The sequence below is a fragment of the Papaver somniferum genome, chromosome 5 (assembly GCF_003573695.1).
Source record: "Papaver somniferum cultivar HN1 chromosome 5, ASM357369v1, whole genome shotgun sequence".
Taxonomy (NCBI): Eukaryota; Viridiplantae; Streptophyta; class Magnoliopsida; order Ranunculales; family Papaveraceae; genus Papaver; species Papaver somniferum.
This window is the reverse complement of record NC_039362.1, coordinates 145,070,367-145,094,992: the sequence shown is the minus strand read 5'-3', so window position 1 is coordinate 145,094,992 and position 24,626 is coordinate 145,070,367. Positions and strand designations below refer to the sequence as shown.

General features: G+C 37.6%; 1 protein-coding gene across 1 annotated transcript; it reads right to left on the bottom strand.

Annotated features, from left to right (window-relative positions):
* Nucleotides 1–19,255: 19,255 nt before the first annotated feature.
* Nucleotides 19,256–23,951, bottom strand: LOC113283070 (protein LUTEIN DEFICIENT 5, chloroplastic-like). The gene is made up of 15 exons (XM_026532221.1): nt 23,544–23,951; nt 23,218–23,431; nt 23,021–23,092; nt 22,830–22,940; nt 22,559–22,750; nt 22,266–22,427; nt 21,881–21,976; nt 21,691–21,792; nt 21,497–21,529; nt 21,257–21,337; nt 21,046–21,128; nt 20,640–20,771; nt 20,223–20,283; nt 19,991–20,056; nt 19,256–19,799 (listed from the first exon to the last, which is right to left on the bottom strand). Exons 1-15 carry the CDS (start codon nt 23,831–23,833, stop codon nt 19,638–19,640), a joined length of 1,857 nt encoding a protein of 618 aa, XP_026388006.1. The 5' UTR covers nt 23,834–23,951; the 3' UTR covers nt 19,256–19,637.
* Between the last annotated feature and the right edge of the window lie 675 nt (nt 23,952–24,626).

The window sequence follows — 24,626 nt, the reverse complement described above, 5'->3', positions numbered from 1 at the left end:
AGTTCTAACATGCAACGTCAAGCAGTTACGCTTTCTCGGTCCGAAAAGTGCATTGTTGGAACTGGGTTGGAACGCCAAGTAGCTCTAGATTTAGGAGTTTCCGCTATAGCGGAACACGAGAGAAAAGTCATTTCTACCGATACTGACAAGATCGTTTTCTCAGGTAATGGATACACTCTAAGCATTCCATTGGTTATGTATCAATGTTCCAACAAAAATACTTGTATGCATCAAAAATCCCAAGTTCAACGGGGTAACTGCATTAAAATGGGACAAATTTTAGCAGATGATGTTGTTACAGTTGGTGGCGAACTCGCTTTGGGGAAAAAAGTATTAGTAGCTTCTATGCCATGGGAAGGATACAATTTTGAAGATGCCGTATTATTAGTGAACGTCTAGTATATGGCGATGTTTATACTTATTTTCATATACGGAAATATGAAATTCAGACTCATGTGACAAGCCAAGGCCCTGAAATGAAATACCACATTTAGAAGCCCACTTACTCCGGAATTTAGATAGAAACAGAATTGTGATGCTGGGGTCTTGGGTAGAAACATGTGATATTTTAGTAGGTAAATTAACGCCTCAGATGACGTAAGAATCATCATATGCCCCGGAAGATAGATTATTACGGGCTATACTTGGCATTCAAGTATCCACTGCAAAGGAAACTTGTCTAAAATTACCTATAGATAGCAGAGGTCGAGTTATTGATGTGAGATGGATGCAAAAAAAGGGGGGTTCTAGTTATAATCCAGAAATGATTCGTGTATATATTTCAGAGAAACGTGAAATAAAAGTAGGGGATAAAGTTGCTGGAAGGCATGAGAATAAAGGTATCATTTCCAAAAAAATTCCTCGACAAGATATGTCGTTTTTAAAAGACAGAACGCCTGTTGATATGGTCTTCAATCCATTAGGAGTACCTTCACGAATGAATGTAGGACAAATATTTGAATGCTCGCTCGGGTTAGCGGGGATCTGCTAGACAGGCATTATTGAATAATACCCGTTGATGAGAGATATGAGCAAGAGGCTTCTAGAAAACTCGTGTTTTCTGAATTATATGAAGCCAGTAAGCAAACAACGAATCCGTGGGTATTTGAACCCGAGAATCCTGGAAAAAAACAGAATATTTGATGGAAGAACATGAGATCTTTTTGAACAACATGTTATAATAGGAAAATCCTATATCCTAAAATTAATTCATCAAGTTGATGATAAAATTCATGGGCGTTCCAGCGGGCATTATGCACTTGTTACACAACAAACCCTTAGGGGAAGGGCTAAGCAAGGGGGCCAACGGGTAGGAGAAATGGAAGTTTGGGATCTAGAGGGGTTTGGCGTTGCTCACATTTTACAAGAGATGCTTACTTATAAATTTGATCATATTAGAGCTCGTAAGGAAGTACTTGGTACTACGATCATTGGAGGAACAATACCTAAACCTGAGGATGCTCCAGAATCCTTTCGATTGCTCGTTCGAGAACTACGATCTTTGGCTCTGGAATTGAATCATTTCCTTGTATCGGAGAAGAACTTCCAGATTCAAAGGAAGGAAGCTTGATCGGAATGAATCAGAATTTTTCTTCTGTGATCGACCGGTATAAACATCAACACCTTCGAATTGGATCAGTTTCTCCTGAAAAAATTAGCGCTTGGGCCAAAACAATACTACCCAACGGAGAGGTTGTTGGAGAGGTGACAAAACCTTATACTTTTCATTACAAAACCAATAAGCCGGAAAAAGATGGATTGTTTTGTGAAAGAATTTTTGGGCCTATAAAAAAGTGGAATTTGTGCCTGTGGAAATTATCGAGTAATCGGAGATGAAAAAGAAGACCCGAAATTTTGTAAACAATGCGGAGTCGAGTTTGTTGATTCTCGGATACGAAGATATCAAATGGGATACATCAAACTGGCATGCCCAGTAACTCATGTATGGTACTTGAAACGTCTTCCTAGTTATATCGCGAATATTTTAGATAAACCTATTAAAGAATTAGAAAGCCTAGTATACTGCGATGTGTGATTTGATCAAAATTCTTATTTTACAGATTGGGATTAAGAAACTGTCATCCCATTCACTCCGATTGGGATGCCCTTACTCTGACATGTCTCGTGGTAGGAGTAACATGAAGCTCAGAATTATGGATGTATTTGATACTCCAAAAAATGGAATTGATCTATGGTCGATTCCGTAACAGAAAAATAGGAACTGCTAGTTGTACCTCGTGAAAAAGTATTCTTTCGTGGAATTAGCCATTCCATTTCTTTTAGAAAGAAATTATTTTATAGTAAGCAAATGTACATGGTTACAAGGGCCTATTAATCGCGTATATGCTTTAAGGGCATCATTTCATAACCGTCGAGGTTAAGTAGGGGCCTAAAAGATCGAATGGAATGATACATAGACAAGTAAATCCCTTATGAGTTCCAAGGTATTCTTTAAAAATGGATTTGGCATTCGAAGGGAGGTAGACTACTCAATAGTTTCACATTTCATTTCATTGAAATGTTGGTTGGTCCTGATTGGGAACTTGAATATGGATTAGAACGTTAGGGGTTTTCTATAAAAAAAATTAAAACGAGTACCCCTTATTTGATGTAACTACTTGAGCCGGATGAGAGGAAACCCTCGCGTCCGATTTTTAAGGGGGAAAATCCTATACTATAAAGGAACCTATCCAAATTTTTCCTTTGCTAGGACCGTAGCTAAAAGACCTGCTTTCTTACGATTACGAGGTTTATTCGAATATGAAATCCAATCTTGGAAATACAGCATCCCGCTTTTTTTTACTACTCAAGGTTTCGATACATTTCGAAATAGAGAAATCTCTACTAGAGAAAGTGCTATCAGAGAACAATTAGCCGATCTGGATTTGCGACTTATTATAGATTGTTCATTGGTAGAATGGAAAGAATTAGGGGAAGAAGGTCCCACGGGTAATGAACGGGAAGATAGAAAAATTGGAAGAAGAAAGGATTTTTTGGTTAGACGCGTAGAATTAGCTAAGCATTTTATTCGAACAAATGTGGAAGTAGAGTGGATGGTTTTATGCCTATTACCAGTCCTTCCCCCCGAATTGAGACCGATCATTCAAATAGATAGGGGTAAACTGATGAGTTCGGATATTAATGAACTCTATAGAAGAGTTATCTATCGGAACAATACTCTTACCGACCTATTAACAAAAAGTATATCTACGCCAGGGGAGTTAGTTATGTGTCAAGAAAAACTAGTGCAAGAAACCGTGGATACACTTCTTGATAATGGGATCCACGGACAACCAATGAGGGATGGTCATAATAAAGTTTATAAGTCTTTTTCAGATGTAATTGAAGGCAAAGAAGGAAGATTTCGTGAGACTTTTCTTGGTAAACGTGTCGATTATTCGGGGCGTTCCGTAATTGTCGTGGGCCCCTCACTTTCGTTACATCGATGTGGATTACCCCGCGAAATAGCAATAGAACTTTTCCAGACATTTGTAATTCGTGGTCTAATCAGACAGCAGGTTGCTTCAAACATAGGAGTTGTTAAAAGTAAAATAAGGGAAAAAGAACCTATTGTATGGGAAATACTTCAAGAAGTTATGCAAGGGCATCCTGTATTGATGAATAGAGCATCCACTCTGCACGGATTAGGCATACAGGCATTCCAACCCATTTTAGTGGAAGGATGTGCTATTTGTTTACATCCATTAGTTTGTAAGGGTTTCAATGCAGACTTTGATAGGGATCAAATGGTTGTTCATGTACCTTTATCTTTGGAGGCTCAAGCGGAGGATCGTTTACTTATATTTTCTCGTATGAATCTCTTGTCTCCAGCTATTGGGGATCCCATTTCCATACCAACCCAAGATATGCTTATGGGACTCTATGTATTAAGGATTGGAAATCGTCGAGGTATTTGTGCAAATAGATATAATCCATGTAATCACCTAAACTATCAAAACGAAAAAAAAACTATAAATATACAAAAGAAAAAGAACCCTATTACCAGAAGACTCCGAACTACAAAATTTCTGTTTCACTTGATCATTAGTCACTGAGAGGCTAAGCGTATATCTTTGTTTAGCAAACAGAGAATGAACATTCGTTTAATCTTGATCCTTGCCGAGTGAAAAAGGAACTATACTGGATCTGCACAACCCCCCGACAATATCCATAAATGACTTGTTTTTGGTAAAAGATGAACGTTACCATATGTATATTCGGGTGCATGATAGACATCGGTACTCCAATGCATTTCCCCCTCTAAGTCAGAATAAATATGTTTTCGAACCCTCTCTTTAAAATTAAAGGTGGATGTTCCCGCGCGAATCTCGGCAATTTAGTGTTCTGATTCTACATATTGATCGTTTTCAACTAAAAGAAAACTTTTTGGTGGAATATTCAAATTATATATAGTATCCTAACTCTCAATAGTTACAAACAAGTCTATATAACATAGAAAAGCGGGATGTTCATGACCTGTACGTGTGGGATGCACTAAATCTTCATTGAATTTTATTTTTCCGTTAAAAGAAGCTCGTACATGTTTTGCAGCACTGCCTGTGAAGACTCCACCGGTATGAAAAGTTCTTAACATTAGATGGGTCCCCGGTTCCCCAATAGATTGACCCGCAATAATACCTGCTGCTTCTCCCGATTCGACCAAATCACCAAGAGTGGAACTCCGACCATAACATAATCGGCAGATCCAAGATGTACTCCTGCAAGTAAAGGGGATTCGAATATATATTGGTTGTGCTCGAAAAGTTATGAATCGGTTGACAAGTCCAATACCTATATCTTGATTTCGAATGGAAATGCAACGCGAACCCATATATATATCGTCTGCTAATACACGACCAATTAATGTTTGGATAAAAATACGTTCTGTCATCATCCCATTTCGAGGGCTCACAGAAATACCGCGAATGGTGCCACAATCTGTTCTCCGTACAACAATGTGTTGAACTACTTCAACAAGTCTGCGCGTGAGGTATCCAGCATCTGAAGTTCGTACAGCAGTATCCACAACGCCCTTGCGGGCACCGTAACAAGAAATTATATATTCCGGTAAAGAGATCCCTTCGCGTAAATTTCTTTGAATGGGTAAATCAATCATTTGTCCTTGGGGATCCAACATTAATCCTCTCATACCTACTAATTGGTGTACTTGAGATGCATTTCTCCTAGCTCCCGAAAAAGACACTATATGGACTGGATTTAAAGGGTCAGTCGTCCTAAAATTAGGATTCATTTCTTGTCGCAAATGTTCACTTGTAGCATATCATATCTCAATGGATTGACGTAATTTTTCTACCTCATGTACATTTCCATAATGGTGGTATTTTTCCAAAATCAAACTTTGTTTTTCCGCATCTTGGACTAGCCATCCCTTAGAAGGTATTGTTAAAAGATCACCAATTCCTAATGAAATGGATGTAACAGTGGCTTGATGGAAACCAAGAGTCTTTACTTGATCCAGGATGTGCGATGTATATGTCATTCCAAAGTGATCTATTAATCTGCTAATAAGTCGTTTTATGGCAGTTCCATCTATCACTTTATTATGAAAGACCAGATCGGCCCTTTCTGCCATAAGTACCTCCATATTCCGCTGAGTAAGATTCGATAATAGGTTTGAGTCAGTGATTCGAAGACTTCCTTTCCTCGATCTTGCGTCGTGTATACATTCAGGAATTATGATATTAGTGGAATCGAAGAGACCCGAATTCCCGCGGGTATCATATAATTACTTAACTTAGGTACCATAGGAAGAGGCCCGACAAAACCCTTGTATGGCATCTTCAATTTCTCGATAAAACGAAATACGGCCTACGGTGGTTCGAATGTATATACAAAGAGTTTCCTTTTTTACACTTCTTACTATTAAATAGTGTCCATAAATCTCATGATAAGTTCCAAAAAAGTCATACTGAACTTCGATGGGAACTTCTCTCGATCCAATGACGCGTTGATCTAATCGCCACTGGAGCCACAAAGGACTATCTAAATTTATTCGTTTCTGCCGATAAGCTCCAAGTGCATCATAGGAACTACAAAATTTCTGAAACAAATGTAACTATACATGTAACTTTATAAATCTCGACATTAATAAAGTTGCAGTAACATTGCATGTTCACTTCTAGCATTTCACATTTATTTTCTTTTTTTGAAAATTTCATTTCACAAATTTGCACGTGATATATATATACACGTATATCTTCCAAAACTTTTACAGATAAAATCGCTGCATAAGATAATTTATTAACAAAAAAGATTGCCAAAAAAATCGTGTAATTATGTTGGATTGCAAATATTCATAGGTGTATAAAATTTAATTATTTAAACTCCAAAATTTATGGAGTCAACTTCTTTTTGATTATTTTAATATCTACCTACAAAATTGCTACATGAATTTAGGTTTATAATATCAATTTATATCATCAAATCATTATATACCTAAAGGGTATAAAACTTCCCTAACCCTTTAAAAAATCAAAGTAATCAAAGATTGTTCAAAAATAACTTAACGCATTTAACCACGTGTGCAGGGCGAAGCCCCACTACACCAAATGAGCTGATCCCATCGGCTCCGGTGCGTAACACGAGTTAGATACTAGTTGGGTTAATTGATCAATTTTGTGTAGTCTCAAAGATATTACTGATATGGTAGGAAAAAAAATGGAACTAAGGTTTGCCTGCTAAAGTTTACTGTCTCAAGCCATGTTTGTTCTGTTCATTCAACCCTTGGTTTCTGTCTTGAGCCATGTTGTTGTTTCCATTACTTGAGTCAACATGATCAAATATGCTCTAGTGCACCAGAAATCCCTCGTTTATATAAAATTTCTTTTGGCCGAAATTTGCAGCCCTGCATACCAAGCATGGCCTAAGTTTCAAATGCATGCTTGTAAAACAACATAATCACAATTATTGGAGTTTACTAATTAAGATATAATAACATGCAGATATTTTTAAATTGTTTAAGAAAAACAAAAAAGTTTATTTTCAAAAACTAAATAGTAAAAAATAACATTGAATTGAAATTGTGTTGAAAATTTTGATCCCCAGCAAGTAAGTGCGGATGGTCACCACTTGCAATTGCTCTTCCGGTTGTGTAAGCAACTAAGCATGCATATACCCATAATCACCCAAGTATGTATCTTCAGTTAAGTGAGACTAAGCTCTCGACATAAGTCTCTGATCGTTGACAAGATATCTTTTGAGCATCACCAATATACAACACTCTAGTACTTCTAAAGCCTTCAGTTTTTGGGTCAAGTAAAACAAATTCCCCTTCCGTCTCCATCAAAATCTCACCATTTTCAAAAGACCAAATTGGTTTCCCAAAAGGATAAGCACTAACTTCATCTTCTAATGTGAAGTATTTAGTCCAAGAGTCTCTCACGCCATAATCCTGCATCACCCATATATGAAAGCTATGTCGACTATTCACGAAAGGTGGTAAAAAATGAGGACTACTAAAAACTAAACAAAGACAGTCTACTACCAAACTTAAACTCTGTGTTTCCGAAGGTTGCTCTGGAAGTGGAATATCTGTGTGTAACTCATTGCTTACATCAAAAGAAACTATAACGAGTTCGGCTTCTTGGGTTCCGGGAATACATAACCAGTTAAGGGTTCTGTTGAAAAGATAACTAGAAGCTCCACGAGGACAATCATAAGGATGTCGTCGAATAGGTTTCCATGAATTTGTTCCTAACGTATAGACCTCAGTATAAAAATAACCAATTCTTACCAGCTTGTAGTCCTCATTCTGAGAATCATAACCAAACCCATATCCTAACTTAGAGCAACTGTAATGGACGAGTAAACCTATAATTATGATCCAGGGAGGAGACGCAACGGGACGGAGTAAAGACTAAAATCTGGACCAAAACCAAATTTCATACCATATTTGGTCTGGGACCAAGACCAAAACTATATATAGTGGATCGGAGGTTACTCAAATCGACCGTTTCATCGGCTATATATAATCTACGCCTGTTGTGAAACGTACGTAAAGTCACCGCCCCATAAAGAGGCGTTATATAAGTTACGCCCGGTTCAGGCGTTGATAAAATGTTCGCCCGTTGGGACGTTGATAAAGTTTACGCCCCACGTCAGGCGTTAATAAAATGAACGCCCCATTCAGACGAAGATTATACAAACGCCCCAGCCCGGCGTTGATATTCTTAACGCCCCACGCCAGGCGTTGATAAAGTGTACGCCCATCAGGCGTTGATATAGTTAACGCCTCACGCCAGGCGTTTATATAGTTAACGCCCCAGACAGGCGTGATATAATTAACGCCCCATGCCAGGCGGTGATATAATTAACGCCCCATCCCGGCGTTGATATAGTTAACGCCCCACGCCAGGCGTTTATATAGTTAACGCCCCAAGCTTGAGTTTAAAAAAAAAATACTTAGACAAAATTGATTTTGAAATTTTTTTATACCGTTGGTAATTCGACGTTGAAGAAAATGGAACGTTGAAGAAAATGGAACGTTGGATAATTTGGAACGTTGGAAAGTTTGGAAGACATTTTTTCGGAAGAACACACCTATATATACACATGAGATCCTGTGACATTTTCCCACGACCAATACTTCAAACTATCCACACCAATAAGAAGAAATATGTTTCTGCTTTCAAATCAGTTGGAAAATTTTCACGGATTCGCTTACAATGGCACCAAGAGTAGCACGAGGTCCAAATTTTACGACAATCGAAGATGTAACAATGTGTAAAATTCATTTATCTATATCTCAAGATTCTAGTGTTGGAGCTGATCAATCAGAGGCGACGTTGTGGACTCGTATCAAGGATGATATTGAACTTCATTTACCTAATAATCCAGAGCGGTCTTGGAGTTCTTGGCAAAAACGATATCAGGGAATAAGTAAAGATGTGGCGTTATTTTCGGCAAAAGAGGCAGAAGTTGAAGGTGAATATCATACTGGATGGGGTCCTGAAAAGAAGGTAAGCATTCTTGATTTTTCCAACCATTGTTTTCTAATATTTAATAAGCGCCCATGTACTTAAGTGTTTTTAAAAACATTAACAGCTTGAAGAAGTTAACAAGAGGTTCAAGGAATGCAACGATGGGAAAAAATTTAAGCACGAAGAGTGCTACCAGTTGTGTTAGAAAATATAAAATATAATCGACGATCGACTTTTGTATTCGATACGACGCATGATTTGGACACTTATGAGAATAACGAGGAAGATGATGAAGGACCGCAAACAACAACTCAAGGAGAGACCGGTAACGACACAGATGGGGGAGACATAGAGAACACATATCTTCGTAAGATGGGGAAAAAAGCAGCAAAAAGATTGAAGAAAACAGGGAGAGAGAAATCCAGTCACCAAGAGGAATTGATGGGAATAATTATTAAAGAACAACAAAATTTCAATACTCATTACCAAGCACAATCAAGATTCAAGATGGAACAAAGAGCAGCAGAGTTTGCAGCAAAACAAGCTGAACATGCTGCAAAAATAGCCAAGCAAGCTGAAGACGAAGAATTTCGCATCATTATGATGGATCTTGAAAAAATGGAACCTGTACAACAAGAGTACTTCCGACTTCGCAGGGCGGACATAGTTCGGAATAAAAGAAACCAATCTTAACACAAAGGCGGAATAGTTCAAACCTTAATTATTTCTCCTATTTAGTGATTAGTAGTATTATTAGTATTATTATATTTAAATTTCTTAGTATCTGAACAATTAGCATTATTATTATGTAATTTTTGGATTTTAAATTTACTTCCGTTGATTTGAATTAAATTTCTACTTTTTTGAAACATACGACCTTAATTAAAACTTGAGGATGTTTACATACAAAGAGATAATAGAAAGGAAATGACAAACGACAATTTTTAATTCCCATATTCTGCCCATATATATTCGATCAAGTCATCACGCAAGCGAATATGTGCATCTTTGTTACGCATTGCACATCGGCGTTGCTGAGCTCTAATTTGGGAAAACTCGTCACTATTGCCTCTTAATATATTAACCGGTGCTGCGTTGCTACGTTGTTCATAAACATGTGGCCAGTCACCGGGTAGACGCTCATCCTCGACTATCATATTATGTAAGATAATACAAGTTTTCATGATATAGGCAAGCACATCTGGATTCCACATTCTTGCAGGTTGTTTGATGATTCCAAATTGTTGTTGAAGTACACCAAATCCCCGTTCAACATCTTTTCTTGCACCCTCTTGCATCGATGAAAATATTTCCTTTTTCCTACCACCGGATGTTTAATGGCCGTAATAATAGTAGGAATCTCTGGGTATATTCCATCACCTAGATAATACGGCATATCATATGAATGTCCGTTCACCTCATAGCTCACCGGCGGTGCTTTTCCTGTTACAAGACTTCGAAAAACATATGAACGGTTCATAACATTAATATCGTTGTTAGAACCGGGCATACCAAAAAAAGCATGCCAAAACCATAGGTCATACGACACCACTGCCTCCAACACGATACTTTCGCTCCCTTTATACGCGGTGTAAGCCCCAGATTCTGCCGACGGACATTTATCCCATTTCCAATGCATGCAATCTAGACTACCCAGCATCCCAGGAAATCCCCGGTCTTTGTTTTGCTTGAGCAACAGTTCAATATCACCAGCCGTTGGTTCACGCAAATATTCTTTCCCATACAAATTCACAATCGTCTTACAGAACCTACGAGTAGCTTCCAACAGTTGTTTCTCCTATGCGTAAGTACTCGTCTATTGCATCTGCCGCACATCCGTAAGCTAACATTCGTACTGCTGCTGTTACTTTTTGATGAGGGTTTAATCCTAAAACTCCACAAGCATCGGGCTTTTGAACAAAATATCTGTTTGCATTGGTAACACCTTCCACTATCCGGTTAAACAATTGTCGACGCATTCTAAATCTTCTGCGAAAAACATTGGGTGGTTGGTTTGGGTACGGAGAGAAATAGTCGTTCCATAGAAGTTCAGCCCCTGACTCACGATCTCTTGGTATTCTGATACGAGTTTGAGGCCATTTTGAATTTGTAACAAGGACTCCCAAACTAACGGCCATGTTATTTTGCATAATTGCTATTGCATCATCATCAGAGGAATAAAAACTACTATTGAAGAAGAAGATGAAGAAGAAACAGAAGAGCAATAATGAGCGGTTTTCTCATATTGTTCCATTGCTATATGAAGCAGAAGAGATGTATTGTTATTCATATATTGAGTGAAACCAGTCTTTAATTTATAACCCATTTTCAAGAGCATTAAAAAACCAAAAAATAGATATTTTTTTGGGTTCACGCAAATGTGTTTTCAAAAAAAAAAGTGTTTGTCAGTGACCTGATATGACAATACTATATATGATTAGACTATACTATATATGATATGACTATACTATATAAGATAAGAAAAGATAACTCCAAAGACAGTTCATCTAAATAGTCATAACAAATTAACCCTTCATATTATCATTATCCGAAGTGGACGATCTTGGTGCCACAAAAGGCATGTGCGTTCTCGGATTGGTATTGACTGAGACATTGTTGAAGCTGATCCCTGATTCATACCACTCCAAACTTGTGATGGCAGGGTTTGGGAAAAGAACCGTATCCAAGCTGAGGTTGGACAGTGTGCGGCATACGGAAAAGAGATAGTTGTTGCTGCAAATCAACGTTCGCATTATTTAGCCTTTGTATTTCTGCTTCTTTCGACATGATAACGTCCATCCTCTCCTTCGTTTGTTTTAATGTAAATTCGCGAAATTGTTGATTAAAATCAGCATTTTCTTGAAATAATGTGTAAGCTTCATGCTGTGAAGAAAAAATAAATATATAAGTACAAATATACCAACAAAAATCGAACGTACAATAAAAAGTCGAAAGTACACTTACGTGGGATAATAGATGTGGAGGAGGGATATGTACATGTTCAACAGGTTGTTCAATTGGGACCGTATACAAGTCACCGACATACCCATATGTTTGGGCTTCCCAAATAGGATGAGTCACGTAATCTTTGGAGTTGGTTACCATTGTCCAGTATTGTAAATATATATCATAATCTTTAACAACTTGCACTATCTCTGTTGCATCGACCAAACCTTCTTTTTTAGGCGTTCGGCTTGAATATTGCCAATATCCCCTATAACTGTGTGTAGTCTTATAGGAACAGCGAAAGTACAATGGTTTTGCCGCCAACACCTTTCACCAAGATACATGTTGTGCTGTACAGTTAGAAAGGGAATAAGAATTTAGTAAGTATGTTATATAGGAAAAAAGTATGTTATATAGTAGTATGTTATATAGAAAAAAAGTATGTTATATAATAAAATTTACAAATTAACTCACAATGCCCATGTAAGAAAATATATATCTCGAGTCTGATAGCCGCGTAGCCGTGCATCCCATATCAGATGCAAGAACTTCTCTGTATGATTCCCATGGTCGCCATGTCACTTGTTCAGCAGTAAGCTTACTTAGTAAATCCCTACAACGGAAAATATCATTTGTATTCTTCGGTACATTCCATTTAGAAGATACGGGCCATTTTTGTTCTGTACTCGCCTCTGGGATTTCTGGTCGACATATGCCCAGGTATTCATACCCCCAAAACTACTCATCAAATAATTAGCCAATTTAATAACTTAGCAACAAAATAAACAATGAGAGGAAAAAAACTAGATTGAAAGAATACCTCTAATACTTGGAATGGACCACATAGTGCCTTCTGTCTCCTCCCAGATAAACGGAGTGCCGCATACAATTTCGAAAACGCAGCACCACCCCAGTCAACGTGGATACTACATCAAGATTTTCAAAAGCAGCTAACCATCCAGCATCAATATAAGTCTTTGCATTAGAAAAGAAAAAATGTCCCAAAACATACATGAAAAAGGCAATTGCTACTCTATGAGCAAGGGTGCTATCATTTTCAGCCGCAACCAACTTGTCTTCGAAGAAATATGACCTTAAATATTTAATTGTAATTGAATTTGAAACCCACGACGGTGCTTTCGGAGAGAGCGTGACATCTTGGATATCCGGAAAGATATGCTCACGAACATGTTCAAATTGGTACTTCCCCGAATCATAAGGAACATCAGGCCCATCACCGATACTCAGTCCAGTCAACATGAGCCAATCTAGGGGGTGAATCCCATCTCACCAAATGGGAAGTGAAAAGTGTTTGTTGTATCCCAAAACCGCTCAGCAATATAATCAACCATTGAATGGTTGGTTTCGCTACATTGTATGTCCAGTAAATTTTGCCATCCCGCTTTTTCAATAATATATTTAGCTCTAGGACAGTGTTGTGAAATAGTTTGATAGTGATGAATTACCGATGCCAAAGATCCACGATGTTGATACTTCAATTTGTGCTCCCCTGTAAATGTGATGTCCGTAGTAGCGTGCGGTTTATCATCTTGCAGTATAGGAAACCTCCCTAACCGGGGAATATCAACCTCCTTAATTGTACCAGTAGCGATTAAGTTATAATCCTCTTCGGCTACAGATTTTTGTTTCTTGTTCGTCTTCATGCGACCATTGAACCGCGATGTGAATTTGTTCAACATCTATGCACACACAAGATGATGCAATTAGACCAACCCGCGCCATTTCTTATTTTTATTAGTCCACCACCATTTATATTCCAAATACTATAAAAATCCTTAACACAAACTATATCAATTCCAAATCTATAATTCTACGAATACAAATTAAATCGTCACCGATGCATTTTGAAAATCCTTTCAACATTCCACAACCCAATTTAATCACTTCAAGATTCCATAAAAATCACTAAAAAATCAATTCCATACATATAAATTAGCTCTTCTACATATGTAACACACAAAATGTACATAACTACAATTTTTGGCATAACCACGTGAATTGTAAAAACATATTAATCTATATAACCCACAAATTAAGTGTTGTACATATTTGACAAAATTTCATAAAATCTTTTAGCCTAATTCACATGAACATCAAAAATAAACCAAAAAACAACTAAAATTAATCACCTCCAAATTCAATAAAAAACATACAAATTCAATTATTTTTAACCATATTCACATATGTACAAATCATCTCTTCTACATATATAACACACATAATCTACATAACTACCAATTTTTACAGTAGTCAAATTGTTTAAATCTATTCCACCCACAAATTATATCTTCTATAATTATTTTAAAACTTCTTTTAACCAAATTTACATAAGCATCAAAAATGGTTTTCTTGATATACATATTATTCTCTAAAATCATAAAACACACATACCCAATTATATTTAATCAATTTCATATTCATATTTGTTCTTTAAAACCCATCTTAATATAAACTAATTTTAACAAATAAAACCCTAAATAAATTATACAACAATACGGATAAAAAAAAGGTGATTAAGAAAAAAGAAACATACCTCTTTTCTAACCGGGATTCATCAAGTATCTGGTTTTTTTTTCTATTCTCTTTTCCTGCTAGTTACTGTGATGTGTTGTGTTTGTGGGCGGTAGAAACAAACAGGAGGTAAACAGGAGGTAGAAAAGAAAAGAAGAGAAGAAAAGAAGAAGACGGAGAAGATTAGGGTAAACACCGAGTGAACACGTGTGTTATACGTGGTGGTTTCTCTTTGTCCACACGTGCTCGATACGTGTGTTAATTTGGGTCCAACACTATGCGTACGCCTGACAAGGGGGCGTTGATTATACATTCGCCAGACAACGGGCGTTGATTATAAGTTCGCCCGAATGAGGCGTTGATTATAGGTCCGCCTGAATGAGGCGTTGATTATACGTCCGCCAGTGTGAGGCGTTGATTATACGTACGCCTGCGTGAGGCGTTGATTATATGTCCGCCTGAGTGAGGCGTTGATTATAAGTTCGCCCGTATGAGGCGTTGATTATATGTCCGCCTGAATGAGGCGTTGATATTCTTAACGCCTGAATGAGGCGTTGATTCACCCGTCCGCCACACCAGGCGTAGATTATATCTACGTCCCTTCTCCGAGCGTTAACTATATGAACGCCCCACAACGAGCGTATTCTTTAACAACGCCCCACAACCAGCGTAAACTATATCAACGCCTCTTCGGGACGAAGATTATATGAACGCTCCACATGCAAGCGTTCATTATACATCCGCTCGACTAAAAATACTCCACTGCCTTAACGTCACACTCCAGACTACTCTCAAATTTGATCGTTTGTTTTGGTCTTTGATCTTTGGTTATGATCGTACCATTGTGGACGCTCTTAGACATTCAAAATATCCTAAATACAATGCCACATAGACAGAGCCGGGCCTGAGGGTGTGCAGGTCGTGCGACCGCACAGAGCCCATCTCTGTCAAGGGCCCTCTTTCTCTACATTTCTCTCTAAGCAGAAAGCCCAGTCCAATTCAACAGTGAAACAAAAAAAAAATTTGCTGATGCATGCATGGATCGAACGCCTGACCCTTAGCTGGGATGCCATTCCAGTATGCCATAGAGTAGTACTTGTTTTCTTTATGAGCCCCTGAATTATACTTATACTCGCATATTGATATAACCATGGGCCATAGCTATATGTTTTTAATTCCCTTCCAATATTTTTGTTCACGTAGGTGGACATCAACAAGAAGAGTTAATGCTCCAACTTAAACGTTTTATCTGGTGCTTCATTGTCCATAATTATGTAAATAGTTGACATTTTTTTGCTTACAGTCGTCAAAAAATTATCAAAAAAATACATTTGACATTATAAAAGGCCCTACGAAAGACACAGGGCCGTCTCTGCACATAAGATTTTTTAGGATTTAATCAAAAGAGCAATCTCCAATGGGAATGTGAAGAGAAAAAGTGAAGATGATGTGTCCGGTAGTTATGTAGACATCCTCAAAGCTATCCTCTAGTTTTAGAGGTTCTTTTTAGAGGATGTGAACATCCTACTCATCATTATTAATGGTTATGATTAGATACACAATTTGGATCAATGGATTAAAAAGTTCAAAAGTAAAGAAATACAACTTGTGATTGGAGATGTTTTTCTTTCATCTCCTCAAATTAAGGAAAATTTGGTCTTTACATATGAAAAAACAACTTCCACAAAAGATGCACACCAAGTTACCATTGGAGATGCTCTTATACTTACCACCGCAGTATGGATTTCGTATTACTTTATATTTTCTGGTTAATGGGTTCTAAAGACAAATAGTAGTCTCTAATTCCTTAGTCGAAAACCCTAGACAAATCAAGCCACCGCTGGAACCCATAATTTCAAAGCTACTATTAACTTCCTTATCATCTTCAAATGGGAAGTGTTTTCTAACAACTGCTTCTTTACTTGTAGAAGGATTCGAGTTTGTAGATAATGCCTCTGATGATATTGAAGCATAATCTACAGAGAAAAGCCCTTGGAACCCATTCTTCCCAGATCGACAACAACCTTTAAATAAAAGCTTAGTGTTTTTGTTATTTTTGATGGTGAGATTTAATAAATCTTGGACTACAAAGTAGAGAATTTAAAGACTTACATACGCACCTACTGATTCCAATGGTATTCCCTGGTAACATCTTAAAAGATATCAACTACAATGTCTTCAAAAATGCTTGACAAAGACATTGTTACAAACTAGAGGAGGAATGGACGCACCAAATTTGTTCTTCTTTTTTTTTGCATGTATGATAAGTATATATAGGGGATTCAGGGAATGAACTTCTAAATCTAATTCTAACTGTTTTCTACAGGGCCCCTTTTAGGCCTTTTCACTATTCCTGTCCAAATAAGGACTCCAAGCCCAAATCCAAAATTATATGCTCAATATCTTTAAACTTTGTGACTTGGTCAAACCCTGACTCTAATACTCCTTCCGTCCTAGTTTACTTGTCAAAATAGGTTTTTGCAAAAACTTGAAACAAATTCAAATTACTTCCACATACACCATCAATCTTTCAAATTACTTGTTTAATATACTAGTTTTTGTATCCTGATTTTTATTTCTTTCTTGATAATGAGATAATTTTAGTGGGAAATATAGTAATTTTTTGGTACACTTTTGTAAAAAAAACTCAATTTTGACAAGTAAACTAGGACGAAGAGAGTACTATATATACATCGAGGTCAGTACATGGAGCTGCACAACCATAAATGTCGTCATCAAATAGATTGTCAAGTACAAGCAGATCTCTAAAGTCGAAATAAATCCCAAAATAGAAGAGGCTACCCGGGATGTGGTCATTACCAAGTTGCATAAGATTTCCACCAATTCAAAGCAAAAAGTATGAACCACAATAGGTGTTTTCGGTTGGTGCTTATCTTTGTTTCCATTCTTAGATTGTGAGAATGATGTCTTGATGGTACTGAAGATCAAACTCGATGAAGCCAATTCATACAATTGAATTACCAAAAATTTCTTTTTGATGAAATTTGTAGCCTACATACCAAGCAGGGTCTCCAAGTTTCAAATGCATGCTTGAGAAGAACATGAACACACTCTTAAATTGTTCCAAAGGACAACAATGTTAAAGACCTGCATACTGATTCCTATGGTACTCACAGGTAACTTCTTAAAGATATCAACTCCAATGTCTTCTGGGAGGCTTGACAAAGACATTGTTGGTTCCAAACTGGAGGAAGAATAGTCGCACCAAGTTTGTTCTTGTTCGCATGTATGAGTGGAAGTATTTGGAGTATTAGGGAATGAATTCAACTGCTTATTCCTTACGCTGGTACCATGAACCTATTTTTAACTATTTGTCTAAATAAGGATTCCAAGCCCAAGGACCGAGAGGCGTCGGGCCTATTTTGGGCCACGAATTCTTTGAACTGAGGGCGGTGGGATCGTTCGTTGCCATTGTGTGGTCATCTCATCATACATACAAGTTTTTTCCAAAACGTGAACAGTAAGAAACAACAGTAAAATATTAAAATCAAAGTTGAAATTATAAATCCATTAGCAAGAAGTGGCAAGCATGGATTATTTGGCAAAGACTGGCTAATGACATTCCTATATATCCGACCGAGTTAGCTAGGTGAGACTAAGGACTCGAAGTAACTCTCTGATTGTTGATCATACAACAATTTAACACCGCCTCCAATATCCAAACTTCTAAGTCTAACTCACCGTTTTCAAATGACCAAATTGGTTTCCAAAAATAACAGTCTTCTTGTGTCAATTGTTTAGCCCAAGAGTCTTTCACACCATAATCCTGCATCACCCATATATCAAAGCGATGATCAGTAGTAAAAACTAGAGATAGATAATCTCCCCAAACTCCTAATCTTATATGCTGGTGCTCGGAAGGTTGCACTGGAAGTCGAAATTCTGTGAGCAACTCACTACTCATATCAAAACAAACTATAACATGATCAGCTTCTCGGGTTTTGGTAACACATAAGCAGTGATGAGCTCCATTGACAAGCAAACTAGAAGCATTCTCGGATTTACCAGAGACATGTATAATATCGTTCATGTAGAATAGTTTTCCATGAATCTTTTCCTAACGTGTAGACCTCATCTTCAGAAAAACCAATTCTTACCAACTTGTAGTCGTCATTCTGATGATCATAACCAAACCCATATCCGAACTCGTACATACCATGGAAATGTGGATTTCGGACCACTTTATGTTCTCCGGTTAATGGGTTCCAAAGACAAATATTAATATCTGATTCTTTGGTCGAAAAACCTAAACAAATCAAGCCATTGCTAGAACTCATAATTTGATAGCTATCATTGACTATCTTATCATCTTCGAAAGGGAAGTGATTTTTAAAAACCGATTCTTTACGTATAATTGGCTTCGGTGAAGAAGTTGATATTAAAGCGTAATCTATAGAGAAAAGCCCAGAACCATTACCACCTTTAAACAGAAGCTTTGTGTTTTTGTTATTTTGGATTGTATGATTAATGTGAGATTTACTAAATCTAGGACCACAAAGTGGAGAATTGAAAGACTTGCATACACACCTACTGATTCCGATGGTATTCACAGGTAACACCTTAAAGATATCAACTACAATGTCTTCAGGAAGGCTTGACAAAGACATTGTTTACAAACCAGAGGAAGAAACGCACCACGAATCTGTTAATTGCATGCATGAAGAATATATAGGGAATGTACGCTTCTTATTCCTAACATGAATCTGATTCCCAACTATTTTCTATGAGGCCCCTATTCCGGCCCAAATCCAAAAATTATGTTGCTTATAACCTCTCTGGAGGACAGATGCCCCAATGTTTTCCAGAAAGCAGTGAAATTTCGGATACTAGAGATGATTCATGCATTAAAGAGATCATCAATTACATCGTAGCGGCAATACCTTACAACATAATTAAGAGCCAGAAAAAAGAAGAATAAAAAACTTGCCAAACCTGGGATTGTTGCACCAGTTTTGCATTGATTCTGCTATACATTACATCAGCTTATGCATCTTCCTTTTTATGTATCTTCTTGTGCTCAAATACTACGCGTGATCAGGGTTGTCGGCCTCTTTCTCTAGAAATTGGAAATGGAGCGTCCATGTTGCTATCTTGTGTTAGAAGTACTGGCAAAATGGAATCCACATTAGATAAAAGAGCCAGTGACACCTCATCTTGTTTGCTGTCCTCCCGGGGGGATTTTGCATCCGAGTAATAATGCTACCGTTGCACCGGATTCTTGAGAGAATCATCAGCTTCTACTTTCACTGAAGTTGCTAATTTCGTCTCCAATGTGGGAATTATGGGAGGTTTGGTCCTTCGGGTAACTGTCATCAGCAAGCCTTCTGTTGTGTGGATGGTTGCTCCTGTTGTCATTTCCACCTGCGTATAGACAAATTTCATATATATCAAATATTTGACATTACCGTTGATATTCAGTAGTTGGAATATGACTTCTTTGCAACAAAGGCTCTCTCTGTCTAACGAATCAAGCAGAGTCATAATTGATTCACCAGCTTGCCTCTGTTACTTCAGTAGAGTGATCAAAAGTCATGAGACAGCAGAATACTTACTGGAGGTGCTCCAATGGCCATTTGAAAGTCGAACCTCTGAACAAGCATTGCAACGGCTACTACAGTCTGCACACAATTAGAACATAATCTTGAAGATGATGTGCTTGATACTCGATAAGACACTAGGGGGGAATCTCAAAAAAAAAAAAAAAACAGTTGTCAACTAGCTCAGCGTTATCAATTTTACCAAGAAAAGGGGGATCAATATTTTAGAATGAATGAATCCAATTACCTCAAAAGTAGCAAACATGTCACCTAGACATTTTCGTGGGCCTCCACCGAAGGGCAAGTAACTGGAAGAAAAAAACAGATAAAAAGTACATGTAAGTTGATATTCTCAGATGGTTCTCTGGGTCAAGAATCTCTTCTCTTGCAGAAATCTCCAGTAATTCGAAAATGCTTGTAAACTCACTTCACATGAAACTACTGAAAATTATTTATATGCAACACATGTACATGGCACGTGCACACATGGGACAGTTGATTTACCTAAGATAGAGCCTTTTTAATGAACTTCTCTATGTAACTAACAAGTTCATCTTTAAGTAACAGATTCTCCAGGATACCGCTCCACTAAACAGACAAGACAGAAAAAAAAAAAAAAAAAAAAAATACATATGCTGCACCCATCTAGAATTTGAGCACAAACCTGAAGTTTTGGTTTGATTCGTTGGGGTTTGGTCCATCAAGAGGCCACCTCTCCGGGTTGAATTTCTCCGCGTCGATCCAATGATTGGGACAGTGATGCAAGTTCCAAACAGATATAAAGATGTCTTCACCTCTGCGCTTTAGCATAAGAAACAACTTCAGCACTGGGATATGGGTGCCTGTCTAACTATTCAATATTCGTAATATAAGAGACAGAAGTTTACAGCAAAAAAAAGGAAGACCGGACAACTTCCTAGACATGCAAATAACTATATGAGTACACAGCATTGTGATATGACGCCACTTGTTAGATAAGGTGAATTGACAAACTGAAATCAGCCTCAATCGAATATAGATCAAAAATACAACTACTGGAACATTCTTATAGTTTTTTTGGAAACAAAAACCTTGTTATCGGGTATTCGCCAAGCATGTCATCTTGAAGAGAACGCCGGATCAAGACAGGTGGTTGCGGATAAAGCCTCAAGGACTACATAAAAAAGAAGAAAACAAAGACAAATTTAAGAGGGTCAGGTAGGAATATCTTCTGGAAACATACAAGTTAAAAATCATAAGAACGAAACCGGATGCTCTCCAAGGTTGATATTGAGGTCATACTTCATTGATTACTCGAGTTGTATACTTTAGTTTCTTCATATCTTCGATGGTAGGGAAGCGATCCCCTAAGACAGAATCAGCCTGGAAATCAGAATTTGATCAAACTACATGGATGTCAAGTACAAATAAAATTTTAGTCATACATCATACTCCCTCCGAATAGGCTAAAATGAAAAAGTGATAGTATCTCTTTTTTAGAATCAGAGGGAGTATTATTATTAACCAAAAAGTTAAACTAACCTCGCTCTGGAGCTTCGCCATTACACCAGGTTCCTGAAAAGCATGAAATTTACAGACTTATCAGCTTAAGATGTGTCCAATATGATAAGCCATGGAGTTACAATCTATGGCTAAGAATCAACTAGTCCCGACTCAATTGACAAATCAGGAAAGTGGATTAATGAACTTCAGAACCATCTGAAAAAACCGCACACCTTAGAGAGAAGGAAAAAGGTCCATGTTAGCACCGCTGCAGATGTTTCATGACCTGCTATAAGCATTGTCATCAAGTCATCACGTAGTTGTTTGCTTGAAACCTAGAAATAAATATTCAATTATCAAAAGCGACAAATAACTTGAATAACCTTGACAGACAAAATGGAAATAAAATGTAAAATGCCATACATCGTCGCCTGATGCCAAAAGGAAGTGAAGAATACTAGGATCTTGTTCGTTCATGTATTCTTCATGAAACTGCAATTCTTCTTCTTCCACCATCCTCTGCAGATTATAAACACAGACGAAAAAGGGTCAATCCATACAGTGCATGTTGATTGTACCTGCAAGTACATGCTGACACTCATAATTGTAGCCAGGACACTGAGCTACCATTTCATGTGAAGAATCATGTTTGTATTGAAGAGGGGAAAGTGACTTATAAAACAAAAGGCATCAAGTTCAAGAGTTACAAAAGAATGCTACATATAAGATACCATTACAAGGGTGCCGAACTAATCAGGATGGTCTCTGAAGCCAACAGATGCCCAGATTCCAGTGTAACGTTGATTACCTTGCATATTGCAATCAGATCATCAAGTATATTGTTAATCAGATTGAGAGCTTCTGAAACCTTCCTTTGCCTGGGTGAAATATCTTTCCATACTGGAATGTTCCACAGAGGAATAGGAGAAACACTCCGATCTTCTGCTTCTCTCAAGACCGTGTAAACAGCCTGAAAAGGGTATCATATACATGATTGTAACAATATTTAGAGGTAAAGCACAAAACCATGAAGATAGCAGTGCCTAATAACGCTGAGCAAGAACAGGTTAAAAAGTAAGACGGAATCAAGAAAGTACCCACATCAACTATTCCTGTATCATTCTCTAAAGAATCAAAATCATAATTGAACACTGCCTTGCCAATGACATCCAACGTCAAGCGTGAAAAGAGGGACTCCATCTCAACATCCTCCCCGTCAGACGCAGCAGCATCTAGCTTCTTGCATAGCCTATCAGTAGCGCTTACGAAAAGGCCAATCATAGCCGCTACATACTACAGATAAACCATCCCATATAAAAATTAGGACTTATCCTGTTATTCAAACATGAAATAAGCCATAAGGTTACATTACCTTCTGATGAAGTGCTGGGACTACAGCCCGTCTGCGTACACGCCAGACTTCCCCATCAGCTGGGATAAGTCCTGTCCCCATTACAAATTCTAATATTTCTGCCAATATACCCTGTATGCAACAACATTGTCATGAACTGACTCAAGAACGGAAAAAAAGAAGAAGCAGAACCATCCAATTGAAAATTTTACCTTTGAGTAAGCCTTAGAGTTATCCTTCAATATGTGCTTAGCAATGGCTGGATCAGAAACTATCAAAAAGGACTGCAACCAATATCCGATTCCGACCATAGGGATGCAAGGACAACAATATTAAACAACTTTGCAATTCATTTTAAAGGTGTTTATGAGCTGATAGTAAGCAACACAAAACATAAATGTGGGCGAACCTTGGGACCGAAATTGAGTCTGAAAATTCCACCATAGGTGAGGAAAAGGTTATAGAGAGGAATGAAAAAGGGTTGACCCCTCAAAGCACTTAGTGCTCCTCTTGCTTGCGGAATGATCTTTAAAGTCTCTACCCCCTTTTTGGTTGATACAAAATTTAATAGCACTTCAGGTACTCCAAATTTCTCCAAGGCATTTCTCAATTTGGGAAGATAACTTTAACCCCAACATTACAATTTACAATTATATCAAACAATAAGTTTTAATCAACACCAGCAGATAATGAAATTATCACTAAATTACTGTAAAGAAAGTGTTGGGTAGTTACCCAGATTGTTCTTCAACAGTGAATTCTCCTGAAGCAATTCTGGCAGCCAATTCAGCTCGTTGTTTCTCTTCCAGAAGTTGTTCAGCGTTCTTGAATTTACCGTCTTCTTGCCCACCACTTGACCCATTTAGTGAAGAGTGACATCTTCTTCTTCCTCTTCTTCTTGTATTTGTGATTTTGGGTAGTGAAATTGAGGTGGTGGTTCTTCCAATTCCATATCTCTTGCTTGAAGTTGTATGAAGGGAGTAGTCGTTTGGGAGTTGAAGTAGAGTGAAGCTGGTTGAAGCCATGGTAGCTTCTTCTAGAGAAGAAGAAGTAAAAGAGTGAGTTTCAGGTTTTGGAGTTTCTGAATTTCATTGTAAAGAAGGGAAGTTTTTCTTGTTGGAAGAGAGAGAGGGAATCTGATAATGGGGCTGAAATGTTTGATGCCAAAAGATCGTGTTTTGGACATATATGAGTGAGTGTTTTACTGTGTTCTCCGCCGGACCGCAAAGCACAACCTCTTCGCATATCACCCACACAAATGTTGTTTGAACGAAAAAAATCTTAAAAATCATAGACATGGTAGTTTTTGACAGGAAAAATTGCAAAATAGTCGTACTATTAAGACCCGATTTACAAAGTAGTCATATTGTTAAGTGGTAACTCACGGTTAAATATGATAATGAAATTACCTACATATCCTTCCATACATAATTTCAAATTCCATCTTCATTATAGTTTTTTTGACGGTGGTGCTATTTGTAAGTGGTGGTGCCGCCGCATACATATCGTTACATCGCATTCAGGTTCGTTAGAACGCATTCAGGATCGTTAGAACACATTCAGGATCGTTACCCCGCATTCACCCAAAGGGTTCATCACTTCCCCTCTGGGGTTTAGTGAAGATTCTTAAGCTTCCACCACCACCACCGCTTCATCACCACCACATCAACCAATTTATTAAATGAAGAGGGTATTTTGGAGGAAGGTATTACGGGAAAAGTTAACACCGTTTTATTCAAAAATGTTAAATCGGATGGAAGCGTGACCATTTTGTAATCGAAATACAAAAATATGATTATTTTGTGAACGAATTACAAA